General features: G+C 38.3%; 1 protein-coding gene across 4 annotated transcripts in view; it reads left to right on the forward strand.

Annotated features, from left to right (window-relative positions):
• Window positions 1–1,124: 1,124 nt before the first annotated feature.
• The window catches only part of PHF14 (PHD finger protein 14), a 161,045-nt gene continuing 136,399 nt past the window's right edge, over window positions 1,125–25,770 (forward strand). For 3 of the 4 annotated variants that reach the window (XM_058023704.1, XM_058023715.1, XM_058023723.1), the window contains exons 1-4: window positions 1,125–1,210; window positions 1,698–1,808; window positions 13,753–14,399; window positions 18,622–18,766. In XM_058023704.1, coding sequence (XP_057879687.1) covers window position 1,210; window positions 1,698–1,808; window positions 13,753–14,399; window positions 18,622–18,766 — 904 coding nt within the window. In that variant the 5' untranslated portion in view covers window positions 1,125–1,209. Of the gene's footprint in view, window positions 1,211–1,660; window positions 1,809–13,752; window positions 14,400–18,621; window positions 18,767–25,770 lie in introns of those variants that run through there. The other variant, XM_058023695.1, reaches the window with a different exon arrangement.

Below are 25,770 nucleotides of genomic sequence, written 5' to 3' on the forward strand. Positions count from 1 at the left end.
CAATCATGATGTAAGAAAGTGATCTCCACCACTAGACAGCAAGGAAGGAGTCAATTGGCAAGACTTTAGGAGGGGCTAGAGGTATAAAAGGCGAAACATCCATTTTGAAGAGCATGTGGCTGAGAGTCGGAGGGGCTCCCCGCATTGTAATTTTTCCTTATTTAGTCTTTTTATTATATTTTTTGTTAAGGTTTTAAAAAACCTTTAAAATTTTAAAAAGTGGGCAGTCGTTTCTCAGACACACATTTTCCAATTTTAAAGCTATTACAATCCTATTGGAAGCTTTCCTGTTTAGTACTATTCCCAATTCTCAAGCTCTTAAAAATACCTGTGAGCCAGAGCATCAGTTCCTTTAAAACTTTTGTGCAGGTGGCTCATTTTGGTGGTGTGCTGGGAGAGGCAAAGGGGACTCTGGAAAGTGTGCACACAGGGGCCAGAGACAGCCCTGGCAACCGAGGCAAAGCTGGGACTCTTGCAAAGGCAATGGCCCAGCATTGCTGGCTTTGCTGTCCACCTATAACTGTTTTGTGCTTTTGAGTTCCCAGACTCATGTGATGTGGTCAAACAATTTGTATTGTCATAGAATCACAGAACGATTTGGGGTTGAAGGCACACTGAAGGTCACCTAGTTCCAACCGCGGGCTAGGACACCTTCAAATAGACCAGGTTGCTCAGTGCCCCATCCAAAATATCCTGGAACATCTCTTCCCAATTTTTTTTTTTTTCTCTTCCCAATGCACTGGATTGCTGTTCTTCAAAAGTTCAGGAATGAGCTTGCCAATGCAACAGAGCCCACGAGAAACTCAGCTCCTCGAGCAGGGGATAAATGAGAACAGCTGTTGTAACGCTTTCTCGTTTCCACACGGGGAAATGGAGCGGTGCCGGGGTGGTTTTTAGAGCTGTTTTTGACAGGCAGTGCCCTGACACTGAGCGGTTCCGCGCTGAGCGTGTGCGATCAGCGCCGGTCCGGGCGGCCCCGCCGCCGCCACCCCGCCAGGCCGGGCAGGCCCGCGGGCACCGCCGCTCCCCGGCTTCCCCCCGCTGTGCGCACGCGCCCGGGCGGCGCCTGCGCGGCGGGGCGGGCGGCGGGGCGGGCGCGGGTCTGCATCCGGGTCGCCGCCGTGCCCATTGTCTGGGGAAGGGGCCCGGGGCTCGGCGGCGCTGCACCCGAGGGCCCCTGCCCGCCCGCCGCCCACCCGCGCAGGCTTTAGTAAGTGATCCGCAGCGGTTCTGCCGGCCGCGCCCCGCGGGGGCGCCGCCGTGCCCGCGGAGCGCCCCCGCCCCCGGGGGAGCGGGCGCATCGCCGTCCCTTGGGCGTCCCACGGTCCCGGTGCGCGTCTCGCTGCGTCTGGTGCCCGGCGGATCCCGCCGCGGCTGGTTCCCGGGGGATGCTACTACCGTGCTTCTACCATGTTCCCCAGCGCCCGCGCAGCCCTGCCGGGGCCGCGGCAGCCCGCGGTGCGCGGAGCCGGGCGGTGCGGGGCGCCTGCAGGGAGCAGCCGCGCTCCGCCGGCGGGGCCGACCCTGCCCGGCCTCACCTGTGGCGGCGGCGGTCCCCGCACCCTGCGGCTGCATCTGCCGCCGGCTCTGGGACTGCCCCTGCCTGGCACGCCCGTGCTGCCTGTAATTTAAATGCCCTCAGCGGTGCTGAGCGCTCCCTATGCCAGCCAGTAACAACACTGTTTTTTTCCCTGCAGTGGACCGCAGTTCGAAGAGGAGACAGGTGAAGCCTTTGGCAGCTTCGCTGCTGGAAGCTTTAGATTATGATAGCTCTGATGACAGTGATTTTAAAGTTGGAGATGCTTCAGGTAAATATGTTTTCTCATCTCCTCTCTTCAGAATTATCTCATTTTTGGTTTATGGTTGCTCATTTAATATCATTTAAGAGGCAGAATTGTAGTGAGTCTGCTGGGACTTGGAGCCCCTTGAAGGGAGTGACTTGACTGGGTAACTGGGAATCAATACTTCAGTCGTGATTATTTTTTTACAACAGAAACCTCATGATTGTGAAGCAAGTTTTGGTAGAAACATTTGAGTAGCTTTTGTGCAGACTGCCTTAACTGTATTTGCTGCTTTTGGGTTCTTTAGTGTAGGGAAGTTTTTGGAATAGTCACTGTATTTAGTATTGAAATAAGAACCTAAAGCCATTTTGTTTTGAACAAGTCTGGATAATAGTTTGTTTTGGACTTATGAACTTGACTTTTTCTCAAGGTTAATTCTATTCGGTGAGTAAGAACCTAAAGCAAAAAGATAATCTGTTCTGGTTTTTATTGTTTTTTACAATAGACAAACTTAAGATGTCCATTCAGATAGAAATATGCAGAAAAGTGTACACATTTCATACTAGAAGGAAGTCCTTATCACAGAGAGTTGTTGCTTTGCAGTCTTCTCTATATGTGCAGATTCCTATATCTGCAGTGAGCATTCACAAAAACTGAAAATAGACAAGATGGCCAAAATAAAATCAGTAAACTCAAGTATATTGAAGGAAAGGGGAAGAAGGGATAGGACCATGATGGTCAATAAACTGCACATTAGATGTTCTGTGGTGTATGCTGAGGGAAATTAACAAGAAGATGCAGGATGTATAAGATGTGAGGGAAGCATTATGACAGCTTATCAGATAACTTGACTTTGTTATTTCTGCATTGGGGATGCTGGTGTATCTTTTGTGTGAATGTATAGTGCAAAAATATTCCCATTTAAAGGCTTATTCTTGAGCATTTGGCAGGTTCCTCTGCATTCCTCTGATGAAGTTAAAAATTCTTAATAATAATTCACCCAATGTCAGGTTTAAAGTATGCCCTAGTGCTCCTTGTTTGTTTTGGTTTGGGTGGTTGGTTTTGTTCTTCTCAGCCCCTTTTCCCCTAGACTTAGACATATTTCCCTTGGTTGTTCTAGTAAGCAGGCTGCAGTGGCTTAAGAGAGTAAAACTGATGTCATCTTACAATTTCATTTTCAGACTTTTGGGGGCTTGTTTCATCTACTCTTTTAATTCTGTTCTGAGGCTTTTTGATCTTTTCTTTTGAATTAGGATATAATTTGCCATGAAAGAAAATGATTTTCAATTACTAAAGAAAATCTCTGTCTTTTGGAACAATAATGTAGGCAGGATTTAAGGTAAGATGAGGATTGGAAAGGGAGTATGGGTGATGAACACATGATTCAGAGCAGTATATTAGTTGGTCAAAGACAGTAATTTATTAAAAGTAATGTGTACAGCTTTCTGAGTGAGTGCATTTTGTGAGTGCAGAAGATTCATTTGTAATTGATATCCTTTTTGACTTTTAGGATATTGTATATATACAGAGGGGGCTGGTCAGTATCTAGCCTTGAGTGTATTTCAAAATCAATTTCATTTTGAGGAAATTGAATGGATTTTCCTTTAAATATGCAACACTGAATTGAAACAAGCATATGAGGAAAAACCAAGTTCTACTAAAAACGTTTTTTCTAATTGCTGTTTTGTGTTGCTTTATCTCATGAAGTATTGTTTTAGCATTTCCAAACATATATCTGTCATTTGTAGGAGAACTTAATGTTCTGTCTAATAACACTTTGAAACGGCAAGAGAATTTGACATCTTATACTTTATATGAAGATTATCAGTGTGGAAAAGGAAATTTGTGAGGGCTTGGAGAAGTTGGGGGATAGAAAGTTACTACAAATAAAAGTTTCTTACATGTAATACAAGTTTAAATGAATGCTTGCAGGAAATCTGAATCAGAACATCTGTACTGGTTTAAAATGAAGCTGGTATAACATACTTTTAAATTTGTTTACACTTAGTCAATTTCAATTTGGCTGGAGGAAGTGATTAAATAAAGGGATTTTCTTACACACACACACATACATATATACACACACACATACAAATATAGGACTCTCCATGAGCAGTCTGTTGCAAATCAGTGTTTAGTATTTGTTTGAGTTCAAAATGACATTGTATATAGTTTGCTTGCAAAAGGAAGTGTGTCAGAAGTAAGAAACAGTCTGCATTGAGTATGAGCATTAATTATACTCTGGTAATTCCACAGGTCCATGACATAGGTTTATGTTTATTTCATTCACAAATGCACGTATAGGTGTTTAAAATAACAAAAAAATTTTGAAAATTAGGTTAAATAATTATTTAATTATGGAGTTAAAAGAATTCTGAAGTTGTTTTCTCCCTGATGTCTGTGTTGTGTCTGTATGTGTGAGCTTTAGGATCTCCAGTGATATGTACTAGGAGATGATACTATGCAAATATGTGAGGACTGAACCCAGAAGATCTCAACTTTTACACACCTTCATTGTTCTGCCAGATTTCTGGCAATATGCAATGCAGTAAGGTTTGGAGAAGTTGCTGTTAAGTACTTTTAGGAAGCAGCAGGCATTTCTGATTTTTTTGTTTCAGAGTCCTGGCACCTTGGTACATTTTTTCATTATAAAAAATATATCAAATCACCTAACCCATATTTCCACCAAAAATTCCACAGGCAACATGGACTTTTGGTTTGAGTGTAATTAATTTCTTTTCTTTTGGATTTAGGTCATACCAGCAATCAGTTGGCCTTTTCTGCTTAAAAGATTTCAACATTCTGACATCTCTTTAGAGAAATTGATTTAGAACTGTTACATTCTTGTAAATTTACTTAATGTAAATAGTTTTCAAGCCTCTGGGATTTTCATTATGTTTATACTGAACAAAGTAATTTTTAATGGCTTCTCTGTTTCCATAAGTGATGCCATATTCTGAAGTACTGTATTCTTCTGGTTTCTGTAAACATTTTGAAAAAATTGTTCCATTAGAAAAACTGTCCTATGTAATCTTAATGTGGGATCAATCAAAAGAATTGTCCTTTTGGAGTCAGAGTGTACAAACATGTAACTTGAAATGGTGGTGCTGAAATATACTCAACCTAAAGCTTTTAATAGTATCTTTTACAATACATGTCAGTTATTTGAAGTTTTTTCTTGTAAGTTAACTACAGCATGCTTTGGGGAGTCCTTTTTTCTTTTTTTTTCCTGAATTGGGAGCAGCTGGAGATACACTGATGTCAGAAATCAGAGTACCGGTTTAGAATAATTCCCAGCAGGATTCCAAAGCAAAAATTTACCACTTTTCTTCTCTCTCATCAGTAAATTCAGTCCGTTTTCTCAGTGCATTTACTGAAATTGAAATCATACAGAGGAATGTAGTGGTCCCTGAGCAACAATCATGTGTGAGTTTAAGGACTGGTTCCTATTGCAGTGTAGCTGAGAAAAAAAGAACTGAATGTTGCCTGTGAAGAACTCAATCCTGTCACTACTTCTGCTACTACTCTTGTTGACTCAATTTTTTATTTTTTTGGTGTTGAGTGTGAAGCCTGATATGCATATATATTATGTACTTATGTACTTTTCTTGCAGTTGAAGTCAGTGGAAGATCTGTTTTTAAAACAAGAAATGATCTACATAAATGCATATATTATCTATTTAAAAAAACCTGTGTCTTGATCTAGAAATAAAAAGTTGCAAATATCATTATCTTTATGTAACTTGTTTCCTTTTAGCACAGTGGAGATTACACTTTTACTTTCCTATGCAGAATATTGTAATATAAAGAAATGATTGTGAATGATCAAAATACTGTAGTGTTTAACAGTACTGAAGTCTTGATGAAAAAACAAATATATTTATTTTTTTAGACTAAACTAAAATGTTAGGCAAGAGTAAAGTTGCAAGGTGTTTAATAGACAGTGAAGGTAGAAGAAGATATTGGCTAGTTAATTGTTAGTAAGTGATGATGTATTTCCATATTAATGTGTAGTTCCTGAGACTGGAATTCACAAGAGTTTTTTCTAATTGAGAAAATGGAAAATATCAGCATATATGTTCTTTTGGAGTATCTTCATTCCAGGTAAAACTTTTGTCTGTACCTATGTCTGCCACTCTTAAGTAAAACTTTGGAGTCACTGACAAGATTTTCAGCCTCCATTTTCATTGTAAACACTGAGATTTCTGTTATTCCAGGTGCTTGCTGACAAGCAATTGGTAGGGAACCCAATTTCATCAGTGTTCTGACCTTGTAAATGAGGCACTTCCTAATGACTTAAGTCAAAATTGGCAATCTTTAGTTTTGAGTGGTTTTCAGTACGTCTACTGAAATGCCATGTGACATAATTATTGCTACTGTAAAAGTGAGGAAGCTGCTTACTAAATAACTTTCCTTTGTTCTCTTTCCATCATTTTTTCTATAAAACTAAATACTTGTTTTCTGGGATGTGTAGTTGTGGATCCTGCTCTGCCCAGTCTCCATCTGCAGTTAATAAATATTAGATACTTCTTTTCAAAACATTATTTGAGAAGAAAGTTTCTCTCTGTAGGGCTGTAGCATCTTAATCTATAATGGTTTGGTTTTGTGTGTTTTTAATCATGTTATTTTGGACAGTTCAATTTTTTTAGCTGCCAGCACCACTGATGTTGAATTGCTGGTAGTCTGCCAGTGTTTAATCATCATATACAGCAAAATAGCATAGAAAGCCAGGGGCATGTATCTAACTGTTGTGTTAGATTCTCTTTCTTGGAATTATGTTGCAAGTGAGGTATTAAGCCTTTAGTTCTTGCTTATAGTTTTATTGATTGTAGTGTAATGGACCTCTGTGTTTAATAGTCAGATGTAGTCACAATTTTACCAGTTACACAACTCTGCCTTTGGTAATTTAAAAATTCTTATTTTCCATACTTCACCTAGGTTTTCCTGCCTCCTTTTTTCCCAATTATATTGTAGCTTTCTAGTTAGTTTAAGCATTTCCTTAAGGTATTATGGAGTCTTTATTTGTGATATCTAGATCAGATGTGTGGGAAGTATAGCTACTTTTGCATGTTTGGTATGGCACCTGTGCCAAAGATATTTTGTGGTACTGGAGCTGTTTTTCTGTAAGGAAATTTATGGCCATAGGCTGTTGATAAACACTTCAGTAGTGCTTTCCACATTTCCCATCCATCAGGATGCACCTGGGTGGGGGTTTGTACGTGATGCTTGACATAGTGTTTTAGCAGAGATCACCAGGTAATTTCACATATCTTGTCAAAGGCTACTTGTTTGCCTTGTGGTGGGGGAAAAAGAGGGTAAAGGACCAATAGATAAGATGGTGGTGGTGGTGGTGTGACATTAACCTCACCTGAATCCTGGTTTTTGTCACTGCTCTCAAAAAGGGGGTGTAAGGCCACTGTAGGCTATTTGTCACATGGTAGCTGGATTATTATTGAATAATATTATTTAGCAGCGATAACTTGGTAGTTGCTTTCTGTGTTGCATGATGAACTTTTCAATGTTCCAGGATCCTTGCTTATATTTGTTGTAGGTAGCTTTGAGCACTTCGGAAAGACTCAGCCACATAGGATTTGGTGCCAATAAAAGAACTTCCTAAAATGATTCCAAATGCTTCTTGTCTACTATTTGGAATTTGTTAAGCTTTGTTAGTGGAAGAGCCAAGTCCAAAATTGAGTCCATGATTGCCTTTAACCAGCTTATCCTTTAGAGTTCACTTAAAACAATCAATAAAGCTGTTTTTCAAAGAGCTGCTTATTAAGCTAAATACTGCATTGAAGAACCAGACTGTCTCCTGTGAGTGGTTGGGCAGGGACTTTTGGAGTGCAGCTCTTGCTTTCTGCATGCATTAATTTTCTTAGAATGTTGAAAAAATACCTGGAAATTGTGGGGTGTCATATTTAAAATTGTAAAATGATCCTGCAAAAAACCCTGGGAGGATTTTTTTTGTTGAGTTGTGTAATGATTTCAGTAGGTTTACCCTGAAGTCTTGTGCCTCATGCATGTTATATACAAGACTCCACAGCAGAGCAGAGTGTTTCTTTATTACACTTCTTTTTTTGCATGTTAGTTCTGTAGCATAATGTTCTGTTCTTTTTAGGATTATCCTCTTTAGATTTGAGTGCCACCTGCTGTTGTGCTTAGTACAGCCAAAGATACGAAGTATAGAGGAATAAATGATGTCTTTCTCCCAAATGTTATCTCTCCTATTTGTCCTCGGTGGAACTCTGTATTCTTCACTATTTGATGGTGTATCTAGCCCCATCTTTCACTTAGAGTAGCTTTACTTCTCTCCTATAGGGAATGACATGATATGGTTGCCAATTTGAAAGAGCCATTCTTTAAGCATTTCTTTCAAGGAGAAAATTGTATACTGCAGCCTCTTCCTCAGTAAAAGTGCAGCTGACAGAAGAAGACCTGCAAAAATTGCTGTTATCACAGAATAGCTCTTTCTAGAAAAGCACCTATCACAGTGGATGCATTCAGATCAAGGAGAGATATCTCTTACTATAGATATCTCTGGTGTGTCTATGAATGTATAAAGGAGAGTAGAAAGCAAAATGTGCAGGCAGAAGGCAAGAGAAATTGAAGGAGAGGAGTGAAATAGTGCTTATTTGCTCTCTGCTTTAAATTATTGCATTGTGTATTGTTGATGTACATGAATCAATGTTAGTAAATTAGAGGGCTGTTAGAGGTCGAACTATACCAAGCTATTCCCTCCGAAACAAAATGAAAGCTTAAATTGACAAGAAATCTAAGACTATTTAGAAATGCATCAGCACAGTTAAAGCATCAAAACAAACGTCTGTCATAGATTTACAGTGGGGAAATAATGAAAGCTAAGTTAAAAATTTCAGTTAAATTTAACGTGACAAAATTTTGTATTACCTTATTTGCAGTAAGGCAAATAGTGCACATAGGCACTTGGCACCTGTGAAATGAGATACAAAATACACTGTGCTTTGAGCATACAATCTGTGATATGTCTAGTATGAGAGTATAGCTTTAGGAGTTACTTGTAAAATGTTTATGGGAACTGACGAGTATCATAAAATTTTAGAATTGCGTACTCTGGAAAAGACTTTTTGAGGTAGAGTCCAACCATTATCCTAGCACTGCCACAACTAAATCATGTCCTTAAGTGCCACATCTACACATCTTTTAAATATTTCCAGGGTGGTGACTCAGCTGTTTCCCTCAGGAGCAGCCTTTTTTGTGAAGTTTTTCCTAATAACCAACCTAATCCACCCCTGTTGCAACTTGAAGCTGTTTCATATTGTTTCATCATTTGTTACATGGGAGGAGAGACTGACCCATCCCTTGCTATGCCTTCTGTTCAGGCGGTTGTAGAGTATGATAAGGTCTTTCAAAAATCCTCCTTTTTGCAAGACTTCTGCTCCAGACCTTTCACCAGCTCCACTGTCCTTCTCTGGACACACTCCAGCATGTCAGTGTCTTTCTTAAATTGAGGAGCTCAGAACTGGACACACAACTGGATTTGGGGTGTAGTCTCACCAGTCTGAGTAAAGGAGACAGCAGCTGCCCTGGTCCAACTTGCTTCACTATTGCTGGTACAGGCTAGGATGCCACTGGCCTTGGCCACTTGTGCACATGCTGGGTCTTGTTCAGCCAAATGTCAACCAGCATCCCCCACGCTTTTCCACTGAGCAGCTTTCCAGCCCCTCTGCCCCAGTCTGTTGTGCTCTGTAATCTTCATGGCATTCAAGATGATGTGCTTCCATGACTTTCCAGGGTCAGGCTGGCAGACTGACTGGAGTTCCCTGGATACTCCTTCTTGCAATGGGTATCATAATTTTTTTTAAACTTCTAATCATGTGTAACCTCCCTGGTTAGCCAGGATTGCTGGTAAATCATTGAATGTTGCTCATGTGGGCCCACAGATGTGTGTGCATCTGAGAGATGTAGCAGATCACTGACCATTTCCCCTTAGGTTGTGTGCTTCATTGTGCTCCCAGTGTCAGTCTTCTAGTTTAGGGGGATGCATATGCAGAGAACAATGGGTCTTGCTGTTAAAGACTGAGGCAAAGAAGGCATTAAGTACCTCAGCCTTTTCCTCATCCATTGACGCTGCTTCCTTCCTCATTCAGTAAAAGGTGGATATTGTCTTTAGTCTTCATTTTGTTGATTATGTATTTATTATCTTTTATAGCGGTAGTCAGATTAAGTTCTAATTGGTCTTTGGCCTTTCTAATTTTTTCACTGAAAATAATGTTTCTCACATCATTCCTGTAGTCCTCTTGTGTTGCCTGCCCCTTCTTCCAAAAGAGCCAAATTCTCCTTGTTCTTCTGAGTTCCAGTCAAAGCTCTCAGCTCTCTGTTCAGTCTTCCTCACTGCTGGCTTATATTTCAGTGCATAGGAATGGCTTGCTCATGTGCTTTCAAGATTTCCTTGAAGAATGTCCAGCCTTCCTGGACTGCCTCCCAAGAGACTGTGTGCTGACCAAGCCTCTCAACAGGGCATCATCTCTCTGAAAGTCCAGGATAGAAGTTCTGCTGACCCCTTGCTTGCTTCTCTGAGAACTGAAAATTACCATTTCAAGTTCACTCTGCCCAGAACACCTTCTAGTCATCACATCACCCACAAGGCCTTCTCTGAGCACAAGTAACGGGTCCTGTGGGCAGTCTTTGCTAGTAGGCTCCCTCATTGTCTGTGTCGGGCAGTTACCTTCCACATGCTCCAGGAATGTTCTGGACCAGTTCCTCTCTGCTGGGTTGTGTTTTCAGCAGACATCTGGTAACTTGAAGTCCACTGGGAGAATGAGGGTTAGTGGTTGTGAGACTATGGACTGCTTTTAGACTATTTTGCTTTCCTCTTCATCCTGGTTGGGGTGTATTTAACAGACTCTCGCCAGTATTGCCTTGTTGGACTTTCCTGAGTCTTGCCCTTAAACAGCCATATTGTTCTTACACCCTAGACAATCAAAACACTCCCTAACATATGGGGCTACCCCACCACCTCTCCTTCCTTGCCTGTTTCCTCTGAAGGGTTTATAGTCACCCAGTGCAGCACTCTGGCTGTCCATGTTATCTCATGTCTACTGCGTGGCAGCTGTGTCATAGGTTTACTGGTGCTCAGTGGCTTTCTGCTCCTCCTGTTTGTTACCTATGCTGAGTATGTTGGCGTAGAGGCGCTTCAGCTGGGCTACTGATCTCTCCAGCTTTTTGGGGGAGCAAGCTCTAAGTCTTACCATGATCATTTTCAGTAATTTTCAATCTATGATATTTTCTAACATGTAATAACCCTTGTGTCTTTACTGCTGAAGGGATCTCCATTCCCTACCTCCACTGAGGTGACAGACCATGCTAGACCTTTCTAGCATGTTGTTCCCCAAACAGTGGTGTGCTGTCCCCAGGCATATCTCTAGGGAACTTGGATTTACTCCTTTCCCCCTTCAAGTCTAATGCAGCCTTTCAGTGAGCCCTGCTAACTATGCAAGGATCCTTTTCCCCCTCTTTGTATCTGGTGTGCCCTGTCTGTTGCCAGCAAGCTTGGTATCCTATAAACTAACCCATGATCAAAAAACCATTAAAGATGAACTGAGTCAACCCCCTGCCTTGGTCAGAAATTTACTTCACTGACCAGATTGTTTAAAGCCCCATCCCATGTGGCCTTGAATATTTTCAATGATGGGACACCTACAACTTCCTTGGACAACCTGTCACAGTGTCTCACCATGCACATTGAAATGTTTATTGTGTCCAATCTAAACCCTACCCTCTTTCAGTTTAAAACTGGTTCCCCTTTTACTGTCACCACAGGCCTTAGTAAAAAATCTCTCTCATAAGCTCTGGTCTCCCTGGAGCCTTCTCTTCTCCAAGCTCAACCACCCCAACTCTTTGAGCAGTTAGACTCCTAAATTTATGTCTTCATGGTGTGTTGTAGCCTTCTCACCATTTTTGTTGTGTTTCTGTGGAGGTACTCTCTCTTAATGAGGAAAGGCTGAGAGAGCTAGTTCGGCTCATCCTTAAGAAGAGAGGACTGAGGGGGAACCTCATCCATGTCTGTCAGTGTCTGAATGGAGGGGGTTGAGGATTGGCCAGGCTCTTTGGAGTGCCAAGCAATAGGACAAGAGCCAATGGGCAGAAACTGATCCTCAGGAAGTTCCACTTGAATCTGAAGAAAAACTTCTTTAGTGTGCAGGTGGCTGAGCACTGGGCAGATTGTCCGGAGATGTGTAGCCTTCCTCACTGGAGATACTCAAGAACTGTCTGCATGCCATCCTGGCCAGTGTGCTCTGGGATGACCCACTGTGGTCCCTTCCAGCCTTATTCATCCTCTGATTCTGTAGCCAAATAAATTATTGAAACTTGAAAGCAATTATTTTGGATTGCCTGTTAGTTAATACTGGTTTTATTTCTTATGTATGCCTGATTCATGTTCTACTCTTTGAAAACTTCACTTAATTATCTTGTACTTTGATTACTACAATTGAGGCTAATAGGTATGAAGAAATGACTGAGTTATGTTTTTGTCAAAGACTGTGGAAAAAACTTGTGTGTTTTCTGGATCTCTAAATGTTAGAACATATGTTGGAAACTTCTAGTTTTTATTAGATTGTAAGGGGATGGATAGTTTTGTTGTCCTGATCAGTAATAGTAGCACTTAGGGCTTTTTTTTTTTTTTTTGTCAGTAGTTATATAATCTCCTCACTGAATGCTTCCACATTCAGGTATATGCAGAAGAAGGCAAAACTGACCATTATATTGAAGTAACAACTGGCTAATCATTGGCAATGTTCTTTGGGGTGGAAAAAAATGCCATAGGAAATGACACACTGTGCACACCTACCTCAGTGTCTGTTTATTTGGATTTATACAGAGCTGAGTGTACAGAGAAATTCTCTGTGTAAGGTGATCCTGAGCGGTGGAGATTTTTTGGGTTGCAACTATAGAAATTAAGTTTGTTTGGTTTTTTTTTAAATTTGTGAGTATCGACATGTTCCATCTTTGCATCTGCATGACAGTGGATCAAGAACAGTGCTGGCTTTGAGCAAACTGGAAACTGTAGCCACTGCCTAATTGATCTCTGCATTGGATCAAGAAACTATATTTTCTTTTTAAAATTAAAAAAAATATATATTTTGAGTTTTCCTTCATTAAAACAATACTATGAATGAAAAACAGTAGATTCATATAAGATGAGAGATAGCAAGGTGGATGCTGTTTATAAGGTTTAACAAGTTGACATGTAATTTTTCAATATTTTTTACATATGCTTTATAGTAAAAATGTCTCTTTTTTATAGAAATAATTTTCTCTGTTCTTTTCTGTTGCTCATGTTGGCATGTGTTAATTAATGAAATAGTGAGTACACGCAGAATAGTACCATATGGGTAGTGTAAGGTTAGTGCATTGTAGTGCAGCTGCAATGTTGAGTGAGGCATAGTTTATGTGGGATTAATAAGTGAACTAACCTTAAAAATTAAAAGAGCCCTCAAACCCAGAAAAGCAAAGATGTATTAAAAATTAAGGTATGGGATTATCCGTATTATTATTAGAACTAGCTATATAATCTCTTCATTTTGTAATTTCAAACCTCTTCTATTGGATAGCTCTTTTATTTTGAAGATGTAGAAAACACCTCCAGAAATTAAAAACTGGAATGTTCTTTCTTTAAGATGTGACTTCACATGGAAATTACTGCTACTGCTTTTTGTTAATATGAGCTACAGTTCAAAGGAACATACAGTGCTCATTTAATAAGTTCTACCATCTTTTTTTTTTTTTGCATCTTAAAGTGCACACATGTTTAACAGATTCTCAACATAGCACTCGAAATAGCAATATTTGGACATCAGCTGAAAAAATAGGTGGAATACCTTATGAGGGAGGAACATGCATCATTCTTTTGTTTAACAACTTGCTTCAAGAGATTTTATTTTTGGGGGTTCATTTGTGTCGGAACTTTTTTTAAATTTTCATATGCTCAACAGATTCTGAAGGAAGTGGTCATGGGAGTGAAGATGCATCTAAGGACAGTGGTGAAGGTTCCTGTACTGAATCAGAAGAAAATATCTTGGAGGAGGAACCGGCCGAAGAGAAAGTAGAAGAGCAACAGCCGAAAGCCTCCACTGAAGAAGTGCCAACAACAGACAAAGAGGTAATTAAAACTGAAAAGAAAGAGCAGGAAGATGAAGAAGAAAAGCCAAAAAAGAAGAAAGAGAAGGAGAAAGCAGCTGAACCCGATCCTGTGGCTGATGAGCAAACAAATGAACCAAAAAAATGGAATTTGCGCAGGAACCGACCGCTGCTGGATTTTGTATCGATGGAAGAGCTGAATGATATGGATGACTACGACAGCGAAGATGACAATGACTGGCGGCCTACTGCTGGGAAAAGAAAAGGAAAGAACGCGCTGAAAAAAGAGGGGAGTGATGGAGATAACGAAGATGATGAAGATGACGGGAGTGGAAGTGATGAGGATGACAATGATGAGGAAGCTAATGAGGAAGATAATAGCAGCACGGCTAGTGATGGCGGATCCAAGAAGAAGAAGAGTAAAGTTCTTAACAGGAATAATGCAGATGATGAGGAATTGACAAATGATAGCCTGGCTCTTTCACAAAGCAAGAGTAATGAGGTAGTGCAACCAACTTTCTATAATATATCTGTTGACAAATGGAAACTACTCTCCAGTAGCTATGCTGTTAATATTGGAAGTTAAACTGATTAGCTGGACTTGTGTTCACACAATAATAAGTGAATAATAAATGAAGCAGGAAAGATTATGCTAAATAGGCACTGCATATTAAATAACCTTGCTTGGACCATTTGACCAATCTAATGCCACTAAAGTCAGTAGTGGGACTTCTCTTGGGTTTGCAGCAATTGGACTAGTACTAAAACAAACAGGAGGTCCAGTATGCAAACCAACATATGTTAGCAAGTATTCTAGTTCTGTTTTAGTATAAGTGTTGTATATGAAAGTTAAAAGCATCTGTGACATAATCATAAAATAGATGAATGAGGCATTATTCTTTGCAACAATCAAAGTCTGAACAAAGTTCACTTATGGAAAAATGCACACTAGGTTTAAAATCAAATGGAATAATTATGATAATTTATGTTGGATTTGCTCATAATAGTCACAAATGAACTAATTTCTTACCATACTAAAGCATTTGAGTACTAGGATTATTATATTAAATATTTTCTGATTGCAGAATGTGAATATTATATATATGTTTAATAAAGTAACCTTTTTTTCCCTATGCACAATTACAGTTGCCCTGAAGATTGTGCCTGTGGAAAAATTAAGATACCAAGTTGTCACTGTGGCTGACTTCATGTTTTGCAATAGCAAAATTCTGAACAAAATAAAAAGAATTGCTATAAAATCTATATTCAGTTTTTGGGATATAATCACAATGTCAACATAACCTTTGAGAAATGATAGTGATATGATATTATTAAAGGTTCTGCAGTTCCCTTTAAACTTTATTTTAATGTGTAAAATGACAGGGAACTAAACAGTATTTGGATTTGGTCCATTTTAGATAATTTGATAGGTATTATATATATTTATATTTATATATTATTGCAAGTGAGCTATGCTGTTTTAGCTATTAGTAGTAATTGGGATTGAAAAAAAAAGCATGATTTGTTTGATTTTTTTTCTTTTTTAAACTTTTTGTATAGGCATCTTCTTTCCTTATCTTCTTTCCTTCTTTCCTTGGGCTCTGTAATTCTCTTACTATTTCCTCCATTTTCTTGGCTCAGGAGCTGAAAGTACTCTACCAATACTAATGATCAGAACTTGTAACAGAGAGAGGCAGTTTTCTTGTAGAGTTGCTTCCCATATCAAAGTGGAGATGTGCAACTACATTTTTAGTGATATATTCTTCAGTTTAATTTCCATTGGCTTGGAAAAGCAGACCTGTTTCAGAAACCCAGAGTTGTCTCTGATGTATCTTCTTTGAGGCTTCTTAGTAGATGCATGGATATCATATTCTGTTCATGTCTTAGATTTAGAACAGTAATCAGAACATAAAATCAAAGTTGAAATTTTGAAGTTCAGATTATAGTTTTGTAACTGATAATTTATCTTTTTTGCATGTTAAGTGCTGTACTGTGTATGTCTAGATCTTTATCAAGAAGTTTTGCAAAAGTATCTGTAGACTGAATTATAGACTGGAAGGTTCAGATTTCTGATACTCAATATACTGTATTGCAACAGTATACTCTCCACTGCTACAATATTTTAAAGCAGTAAAAATGGAAAAGAGTAAAAAACACCTTGTCTAGCAGATATATCTATGGAAGTCTCATCACACTGCAGAAACTGAGTTCTTAGAAAACTGAGTTCTTAGTCAAATCCATAATAAATTTAGGAAAGAATGTCCAGGTAATTAGTTCTGAACATATTGTAGTGTCCTGTATATGCATTCTTCCTTTCTTTCCTTGGCTTATTTTTGGAGGATGGAAACCAGGGAGGGTGTTGGGGAGGGGTTGTTCTTGTTTTCCTGATGTTTTTATTTGTTTGCATATTACAAGAATATTTTGATTTTAATGTGCTGTAATTAAATACTACACACTTCTCTATTGTATTATGCACAGAATATAAACTTAGCTTTCTTTCCTAATGAGGTCAAGCATCATTAGTAGGTAAATGGTGCTTTTCTGTTTTTATAATTATGACCACTTCATAATTATAGGACCACTTCATATAAAAATAGGACTCTTCTATTTTCAGCGAGGTGGTGGTTGTATTTTTAATTTTTTCCCCTTTAAAGTTAAAAGTCTGTGGGCATATAGCTTGAAAGGCTCACTTTCTTCATTAATATCACAGAAATGGGAGTTACTTAGTGATCCAGCTGAAATAATTTCTCCCACTTCAGTAGGGAACAGGACTTGCTCAGAAGTTGCAGCAGGTACTGTTACATGTAAAAGTTTCCATGTTTTGGATGAGTCTCAGGTGGTTATATTGACTAAAAGCAGAGGAGAGCGGCACACTTTGCAGATCACTCCCTCTCCATGCCTGCATGAAAAAATAAGCTGCTCAGCTGGTTTGTTTGACCTGGTAGCTGTCTTCCCATGAGGTGAACCTTAATGGCTGGGGATCCTAACATTAGAACAAAAATTTGATGCCCTTTCATCATTGCTTTTTTGTTTAGGTTTTTTGGTCCATGTTTTTTGGCCCATGTTCTCACTGCCTATACAGCTGGTGTTCTTTCAGTGTTTTTACAATGCATTGCTGTTTCTTAATTTAAAGTAATACTTTGGTTTTCTTTTTTTTTTTTTTTTTAATTACCAGACCTGGAGCTTCTATAGCAGTAGAGATTACCAGTGTCTTTTAAACTTCTCTCAGTGAAGCCAAATAACAGTTTAAATCAAAGTTACTCTCAGAAAAAGCTGATCTGAGTTGTGACATGGGTCAGAGAAATCTGTGCCATGGCACAGTTAATCTGCCAAAGTTAGGGACATGCACTGCCATTTTGCCATCTGTAATGTGGGTGGTAAGCTAAGCATGGGTATTTTGGGTAATGATGGGCTGCAGTAATGTCCAGGTTTATTTCTTTCCTCAAAATGCTTTGTCCTAAAAGGAGGATGTTGGGAGAGATGCTCCATAAGTCTGAGCTCCATATCAGGGACTCTTCTGTTTTTCACAATTAGTTGCCTTCCTGTAAGCAATGTGACTCTGTGGATGTTCTTTTCTACTTATACATGAGCTCCTGTTCCCTTAGGCATAGTGTTGGTGCTGTATTTTATAAATGGTGAGGTGGAAACAGAAAAAAATGTTTGAGAGGGCATCTTTCACCCTGATTTTTTTTTTTAGATGCCACAGCAGTTGTGGAATATTTTCACACATTTTGAATGTGTGAAAACTCATTCAAACTCTCAGCCTCTGCTTTGAAACTATTACTGTTTCTTTGTACCACAGTGGTTATTTTTCACTATTGTGCTTATTTTCTTACTTCCTTATATGCCTTCATATTAGCAATAAAGGTAGTTCAAGCTCAAGTATAAAAATAAATGAATATGTATGGAGGCCATGAAACTGCAGTAGAGACAGTGGCCCTGTCTCACAATGGTAATAGTAAGAAGGCAATGTTTATTAAGAAAACTAATTTTACATAAAACTTTGGTTTATGAAGCACTTCTCCACATTTTTTTAGAAAAATTCCCCATGAAAACCCACAATCTATTTAAGAGCTGTGGTTCATATTGTAGGTTGCCAGAACAGGGCAAATCCTTACTCCTAATCAGAATGTAATGTAATCAGAAGAATGTATAGTTTTAACAAATTATTGTATGGTTTTGCACAGATATGCATAAATTTGCATTAGAACAAAACCATACAGAGTCAATAATTTGTTATATTTTGTAAGTGAAAACTTGGCAGGTTTGCATTAGCTGTGTATTCTTGGATTTTTCAGAGCCATGTGATTTTTTTAAATTTAAAGAAGATGAAGCAACTTTTCTGAATGTTGGAACTTTGGCCTTTTTAAAATTTTGCTTTTTAAATGGCTTCTTAGATATTCCATTTTGTAGACTATAAATGGTTCAAGGACATACATTTCTGTCTTGAGGATTTTGTATTGAGGTTTCTGTCTTGACTCTCCTCTGAGCTCTGGATCTTAACAGTCTATAGGTTGCATTGACATCCATGCATCCCAGCTCTTGTATTCGTGGAGGAACTGTTTGAGCATTTTGACAACAAAGAAGCTTCTAGCCTTTGAAAATGATGTTCCATGGTTTTTTGATTGTTGTTCAAAAATTGAGCAAATAACAGCTCTTCTGCTTGCTTTAAATAAAATTGAAATTCGTGACATAACCCATGTGTCTCCATTTTTCAATATCAGGACTCATTGATCCTTGAGAAGTCTCAAAATTGGAGTTCCCAGAAAATGGACCATATTTTGATTTGTTGCGTTTGTCTTGGAGATAACAGTGAAGATGCTGATGAAATAATCCAGTGTGACAACTGTGGAATTACAGTGCATGAAGGTAATACAACCCTTCATTCTTGTTGCAGAAGGAAAGCATATGCTTTGCTTTTAATAAAATTTTTCTCACTTTCTTCAAACAACACCTTTCAATACTGGGGGGTATTTTTTTGTAATACTGTGTTGATTTTTTTAGTGTTATAACACCCATCTTCTACTTGGCAATGCAAATATAAGAACCTGTGGGATGGGACGTAGTCTACAGATACTGACACAGTGAATGACAGAGTGCAAATATTGGAGCTATACACTGTATTTTCTCTTTAGGATATTCTATTAATGTGTTTTGTCTTACCTGTTTCAGTATATGAATTTGATAGCATAATTACAAAAGGTAATTATGCTATCAAATAGGAGATAGGAGAATAGGAGGCCTTCTTAATGGAAAGGTTGTTTCACCTATATTTGTGCTATACCAAAATGTCATAGAGGAAGGGAAGAAGAAGGGTATTCTCCATGGCATGCATTTATAAGTGAAAACAGCTAGTCTTCAACTTCCTCATAATTTCCACTGACATTATAAAAGAGGAGAATTTTGAAGTTAGAACATATTCAAGGTGTTGTTTTGCTAATTCCTTCAATATCCGGACTGTGTGTGTAATAAATGTAGGTGATCTGGTTTTACAGAACTACTCTAGAATGATAATTTAGGTGAATGTATGGAATTTTAACAGCTTTATGTGGAAGATAAGACTGTATTGTGTGTTATTGCTCTTTCTCTTGAGGTTGGACACTAGGGGAGATACTAACACAGAGAGGCACACCTTTTTTGTTAAAAAGCAAAATCTTTTTTTTCCATTAATCAGGTTGGGGCTTTTTTCCTCATATCCTGTACATTTCAGGTCTTCACCCCTTTTTTTAACTTTTCCCAGGAAAATGAGATTAAACTACTTCAATTCTAGAAATAAAAAGAAAATAGGCTTTTATTTTTCTGAAGCACACAAAGCATTCATTTAATGTGACTCCCTTAATTCATGGGTTTTTTTACCTTTTTAGAATGTCTTTCTAGGTAGGAAGTGGTTTTATAAATCCCATACTCACACTTCCAGTTTTCTCATACAAGATAGAAAACTGTTTGAGAACAGTAGCTGTCATGCATTGGGATGTATTTCAGTTCTTTGCTTGATGTCACTTAGGAAACCAAGGATGGAATTCCTGTCCTGTTGTTCACATGCCCTACATTGTGTGTCCATGTGTGCTTCTAGCTCTTGAACCTGTTGTGGTCTTTTGAAGAGCTAATCCATACTGCCAGTGTTACTTAGAGAGCAGTTGACACCTACTTTATGATGAGCTGGGTCACACTCCAAGTGCCTTTGAGGGCATTAGTCAGGTCTTACTGCCTTCTAGAAGTGTTGGACTCCTAAATTTATGTGTTGTACAGAATTCCTTCTTCTGTATCCATGAAGTTTTTTGGAAAGTAATGTGTAGAATATATTTGATCTGAGATACAGTAAATATCTAAAATCAGTTTTATAGAATCTTGATAGATCTTATTTTTCCCCTAGCATAGTCTAATAATAACTCACAAGGAACAAAAAGAGGATCTTTTGCTGATAGTTATAAATGCATCCTTGAGAGTTCCCCAAACATTATATCCAGTCAATACATCCAAACTCTAAAGCTCTGGAGCTCCCTGAAAATTTTTCCATAAGATTTATTAAAAGATTGTAATAATTACTAAAGTAAAGAATGATTGTGATAGAAAAATGATCCTTTGCCACTTTAGAATGAAATGATGGCATTTTTTTGTTTTTATTCAAGAGGAGTACTTTAAAAATCTCCAAAAGATCACGTCCTCATTTTACTTAGTTTACTAAACTTCTGTCCCTACAAAAGTAAGATTATAGCTGGCTTTCCTCTAGAGGAAAATAGTCCCATAGTTCAAAAGTCATTAGAATTTTAGTAGTTCAAAATCTGATTAAAAGTAATTGCTGCTCTTCTTTTTCCAGTGTTCCAGGCAAAGATTCCCTGTAGTCCCACTGATACAGAGAGTGCAATGTGTGTGTTTCTTTTGTTGTCATTGCAACAAAGTAAAATCGATTAATTAAAAATATTTAATTTTAGTTTGTTCTGATAAGTTCTACAGTGTGTACCAGGTAATTGGCTATACATGTTGGTTAATTTTTCACATTTGTGGTCAAATGTTTAGTTAGCTCTTTGCAATTAATTTTAACAATGAATACTTGAAAGTGTATATGAAGCAGTTGTGAAGTTCTGTTTGAATAGGTGAAGTCTTAGAGAAAAATAAGCGAGCTGTATATGTGAAAGTAAATGATGACTGTGATATAAATGTAAATTTCCACAGCAACAATTTGAAGCTGAGCAATTTGGAGTTTTACTTGACACTTTGTGTGTGTTTCATTGCTACATATGTATGACTGTAGTGTCAATAGAAATGGACAGTTATTTTGCTGTGTTTTTCTGTACTTGAATATTTTATAATGATAAGTAAGGGCAAGTGCTATTTTAAATCTGAGCTTTTTTTCAGTAATTTTTAAAAATATTTGCTTGCAGCAAATAAAAATATTCCTGTTGTGTTTAAACCCCTCTCAACCACCAAGCCCAATACAGCCACTTCCTCATTTCCCTGCTGGCAGATCAGAAGATAATGTGAAGGGTAAAAGGTGGAAAATTTGTGAGTTGAGTTAAAGACCGTTTAATAGAGGAAGCAAAAACCATGCACACAAGCAATGCAAAACAGGGAATTAATTCACTGCATCCCATGGGCAGGCAGGTGTTCAGCCATCTCCAGGAGAGCAGGGCTCCATCACATGTAACGATTACCTGGGAAGACGAACTCCATCACCCTAAACATTCCTCCTTTCCTCCTTTTTCCCCTCACTTTGTATGTACTGAGCATGATGTCACATGGTCTGGGGTATCACTGTGGTCACTTGGGGTTACCTGACCTGGCTGTGGTTCCTCCCATCCTGTCATGGACCCCCAACGTCTTTGCTGGTGTGGCAGTAGGGGAAACAGAAGAGGCTTTGGCTCTGTGCACATCCTGCTCAGCAATAACAAAAGCATCTCTGCATTATCATCACTGTGTTCAGCACAAATCCAAAACATAGCTGCATGTTTGCCGCTGTGAAGAAGATTAATTTCACTCCAGCCAAAAGCAGAACAGTTATTTAAAAAAATGGAACCTTTGAAGCTTTAGTTTGATCCAGTGACCTTATATATACACATACGTTCAATGACTTGGAGATTTCTGCACTCCTGCCCAGTGGTCACTGACTGACTATTTACTTCTGAGTGCACGAGTAATACATGAAGGCAGCCTGTCATTAAGAAGTTGGGGTCAAAATTAAAATGCAGTGCAACAGTTACTTTTTGGTCCTGTTTGCCTAATCATTCAATTCTGCTGATTTCCAAAATAAACTGAAAAGTAGTGGAAAAGGTAATTACTATCTAATCCTATAAACATGGCTTGCAACTTTGAGAATTATTTTTTTTTAATGTTAATAGAAGCAAGGTTTACTCTTAATAGCATTGGCTTTGATCTGTACTTTGGAAATGCATACCCAGATCACAGACATAGACTGTATTTATAGTCCTTTGTATTCTCATGTGCAGCTGCTTGGTAGTTTGAAAAATAAGTTCCAGAAATGAGCGAGTGTGTTTTGTAAACACATTGAAATCCAAGAATTTGGTTTTATTTTTTCCTTTGGTAGATGTATTGCTGTGGCTGCAGGTATCATGCTGTGTCCAGAAATTTGTTAAAATATTTGAGCTTTTGAATTTTTCAGGGCACAGTATTGAAGGAAGAACCTCCTATTTATGAGTTGGATAGAAATCAATGTAGTGATGTTTACCTGTGTTTAGGAAGAGAAATATGCCAATTTCCTGCAATCTGATTTATTCCAAAATGCCCAAAGTAAGCTGATGGAATACCACCGGGGTTTTCTTCATAGTTTTTATGTGCAATTTCAAGTTGTGGTATGAATGAGCCTGTTTTCTCTTCTTCTCTATAGCATGGTAAATAATTATGTCCTTTCACACCCTACTGCTGTCCCCCCCAGGGTCCCACATAATGATGATATTGACAATTTGTTGTTCTTCCCCTGAAAACCTTATTTTCTCCTTCTCCTTGTTGACTACTGTTTTCTTCACTGGGAGGGGGGTCCTACACGCTTGACTTATGCCTTGGTGCTCTGTTCAAGTGAAAATTTCTGTCCACATAACCTTTCTGGTGTCTGAGAGAGCCACCTCAGTTTTAAAGTGAAGTTATTCATTAGCTGAGAAAATACTCCTCTGAGTCAAACCTACTTCTTCTGGACACCAGGGCTCCCTTCTGGGTATTTGATGCTACCACCTTTTCCTTTTGAGGGCCTGGTGCAGCAGCTCCCTGTTGAGTTGTGACTTGTATTCCTGTTGGATTGCTTGCTTGCATTAATGAGCTGTTACATAAGGTCTTCCATGGAAAAAGAGGGATGATAGCTCCTCTGGGAGCATGTGTCAGAGCTTACATGGAGGGAGCAACATGGCCAAGAGTTAGAGGGGAGTTTTCATTCAGACCTAAAGTCATGGACCTTTAATAAACCTTTACTTGACTTGCTGATTGAATAGTTCTGAGATTGTGAGAAATTCAGTTTACTTTCTAGTACAACTGTTTACTCTGTGAGCTTCATATCACTTGCATGGCCTCCATCACTTGTCCAAAAGCTGTCTTTGCACTGCAGACATGTGTCCAAAAATCTGTGGTTAGTGGAGTAAATAACTGGTTTGAATTGTAACTGCCTTTAAAACTACATAAGTAGCATATGTGTAATACGAATTTCATACCCACTCTTACACAATGCATTCATCTGTTAGTTTTAAAAGCCTGTAATTAATTAATAAGTCCATCAATTAAAAATGTGTTCTCATTTCACATATCAGCCTATTGCTGTCACATCTTCCCTCTCCCCCCACACAAAAACAAGAAAAAAAATCATTCTTACTGAATTTGTATAGTTGCTTTTCAGAATTTTTACTTCTGTATGAAGATAATTGTCATTTCTTTTTATAAAAGTCTTCTTTAGACACCAGTCTGTCATTTTGGATAAACGCATTTATGCGAAGATCTTGTAATAACAGGACACCTCCAACTGTGTTGTCAGTTTTTTTGACATCTTGATTGCAGTGTGTCTGAAGATGTCTGGCACACATCGTAGCATGTGCCACAAGTGTAGGTAGCATGCCTGCCAGTTGTTGTCCTTGGGTTAGTTGCTGTGAGTTAAATGAGAAAAGTTCTACATTTTTTGAGCACTTTCTTTTCCATCTCCTATCTTTGTTTCTTACTGTACTTTGATGTGTATGTCAGAGACTAAAAATTCTCTTGCTAAAAGTGAGTGTAGTTGCCATATGCTCTACAGTGTAGTAAAACGTTTTTGCATTTTAATTTTGCCCCTTACTGTGGTCTGCTGCTGTCTGGTATAAAAATCCATTTTTCAAAATCACATACTTTAGTACTCTCCATTTACTAAATAAAAATATTGTTCTGAATTTATGATGTGTGAAATTATTAATGTATTTATTTTGTACTGTTGGTCCAGTTAAAATTTGAATGAAACATATTTTGAATACTGTGATCTCACAACATTTAATTCTGCAAACGTAGGGTTTACCATAGAGTTTGTGTTTCAGAGTATATCTGGATGTAGTTGGTGCATATCCTCCTTGGCAAAAAAATTACCTTCCCAGAGAAACAGAGGACCAGCTGCAGCCACAAAAAGAACTAGGTCTCTATTTCTGTTTCTCTCAGTGGTATAAATTTCAGAACAATTGTTTTATTTAATGGTATTATTTTGGAGTGTGTGCAATTTCTTTTTATTGACAATCACATGAAAATATAAGCTATTGGCAGAGTAAAATGACATCAAAATTAGGGAATAGAAAGGTCTGTTTTCTGTATCTAATGACATACATTCAACAGACAACTTGGCTGTAATTGTAATATATAGATGGCATTAATGGAACTGTAGTAAGTGGTGTGAAAATTTTACCTTCTTGAATTTCATGTATTTGAATTCATAGGTTTGTATTACGCTGAACTGGTTTTATTGTTTAGTGTTAATGGTGTTCAAAGACGTGTCAGAAATGGATTTATGATACAGAAATCTAAGAGTATGCAGGCATGAGGATTTAACGAACTTAAGTTCAAAAGGAGCCTCTAGGGGTGTTCTGCAGATCCAGACTTCAGAAATTTGTGAATGTTAAGGAAAGGCAGCATGCATTTTAAGCAAAGTTTTTAAAAGCTACTTCATTTTCTTCAGCATATTTTCCAGTCAAAGGGGCAGCTGGTTGACTTAATGCCAAATAGGTCAGAGGTGCAGTGATAATACTTGAAACCAAAAATGTCCTTTACAGGTTCTGTATCCTTCCCCCTGTTGTCCTTTCAGGCCTGAAGTAGTCACACTGTCTGTACAATTGGGTTACTTTTAGAGGGAGCCTAAAGATTACCTCCTGATGCTTTTACTAAGCAAGCCCTTAGGTTGCTTTCTGTTCCAACACCAGCAATTCCCAATAATTCATTCAGAATCATTGGAATGATCAACTTTAAATTGATCTTCAGTATAGGATGGAATGATTTACCAAGTAGCAGCTTTGTATTTGCATATCTATGCATTTTGAAGTCATGAAAATAATACTTTTTAAAATTTTTGTTACTAGGAACAAAATAATTTTTCCAGCATGGCAAAATAAGGCAGGTAGTAGTAAGTTGAACCTTTGTTGTACTCAGCATTTTAAGGGTTCTAAAATGCTAAATTTAATTTATATTTATATTAATGATTTATTTAGACTTTAGAGTATACTGAAATTGGCTCTTACCAGAAGTCACTCAAGAACAATTACATAGTATCTTCTGTGAAACCTAGCTTCAGAGCCAACAAGGTTTTATATTGTTTGATTCAGCAGCTTTATATGGCAGCATACACCAGGTCAGCAACAGTCTTACATGCTAGATTTCCTTTCCTTCAGCTTTGTGGTTGGACCAGATTGTTTTGACGTTTTTATCAGCAA

The sequence above is a fragment of the Melospiza georgiana genome, chromosome 1 (genome assembly GCF_028018845.1).
Source record: "Melospiza georgiana isolate bMelGeo1 chromosome 1, bMelGeo1.pri, whole genome shotgun sequence".
Taxonomy (NCBI): Eukaryota; Metazoa; Chordata; class Aves; order Passeriformes; family Passerellidae; genus Melospiza; species Melospiza georgiana.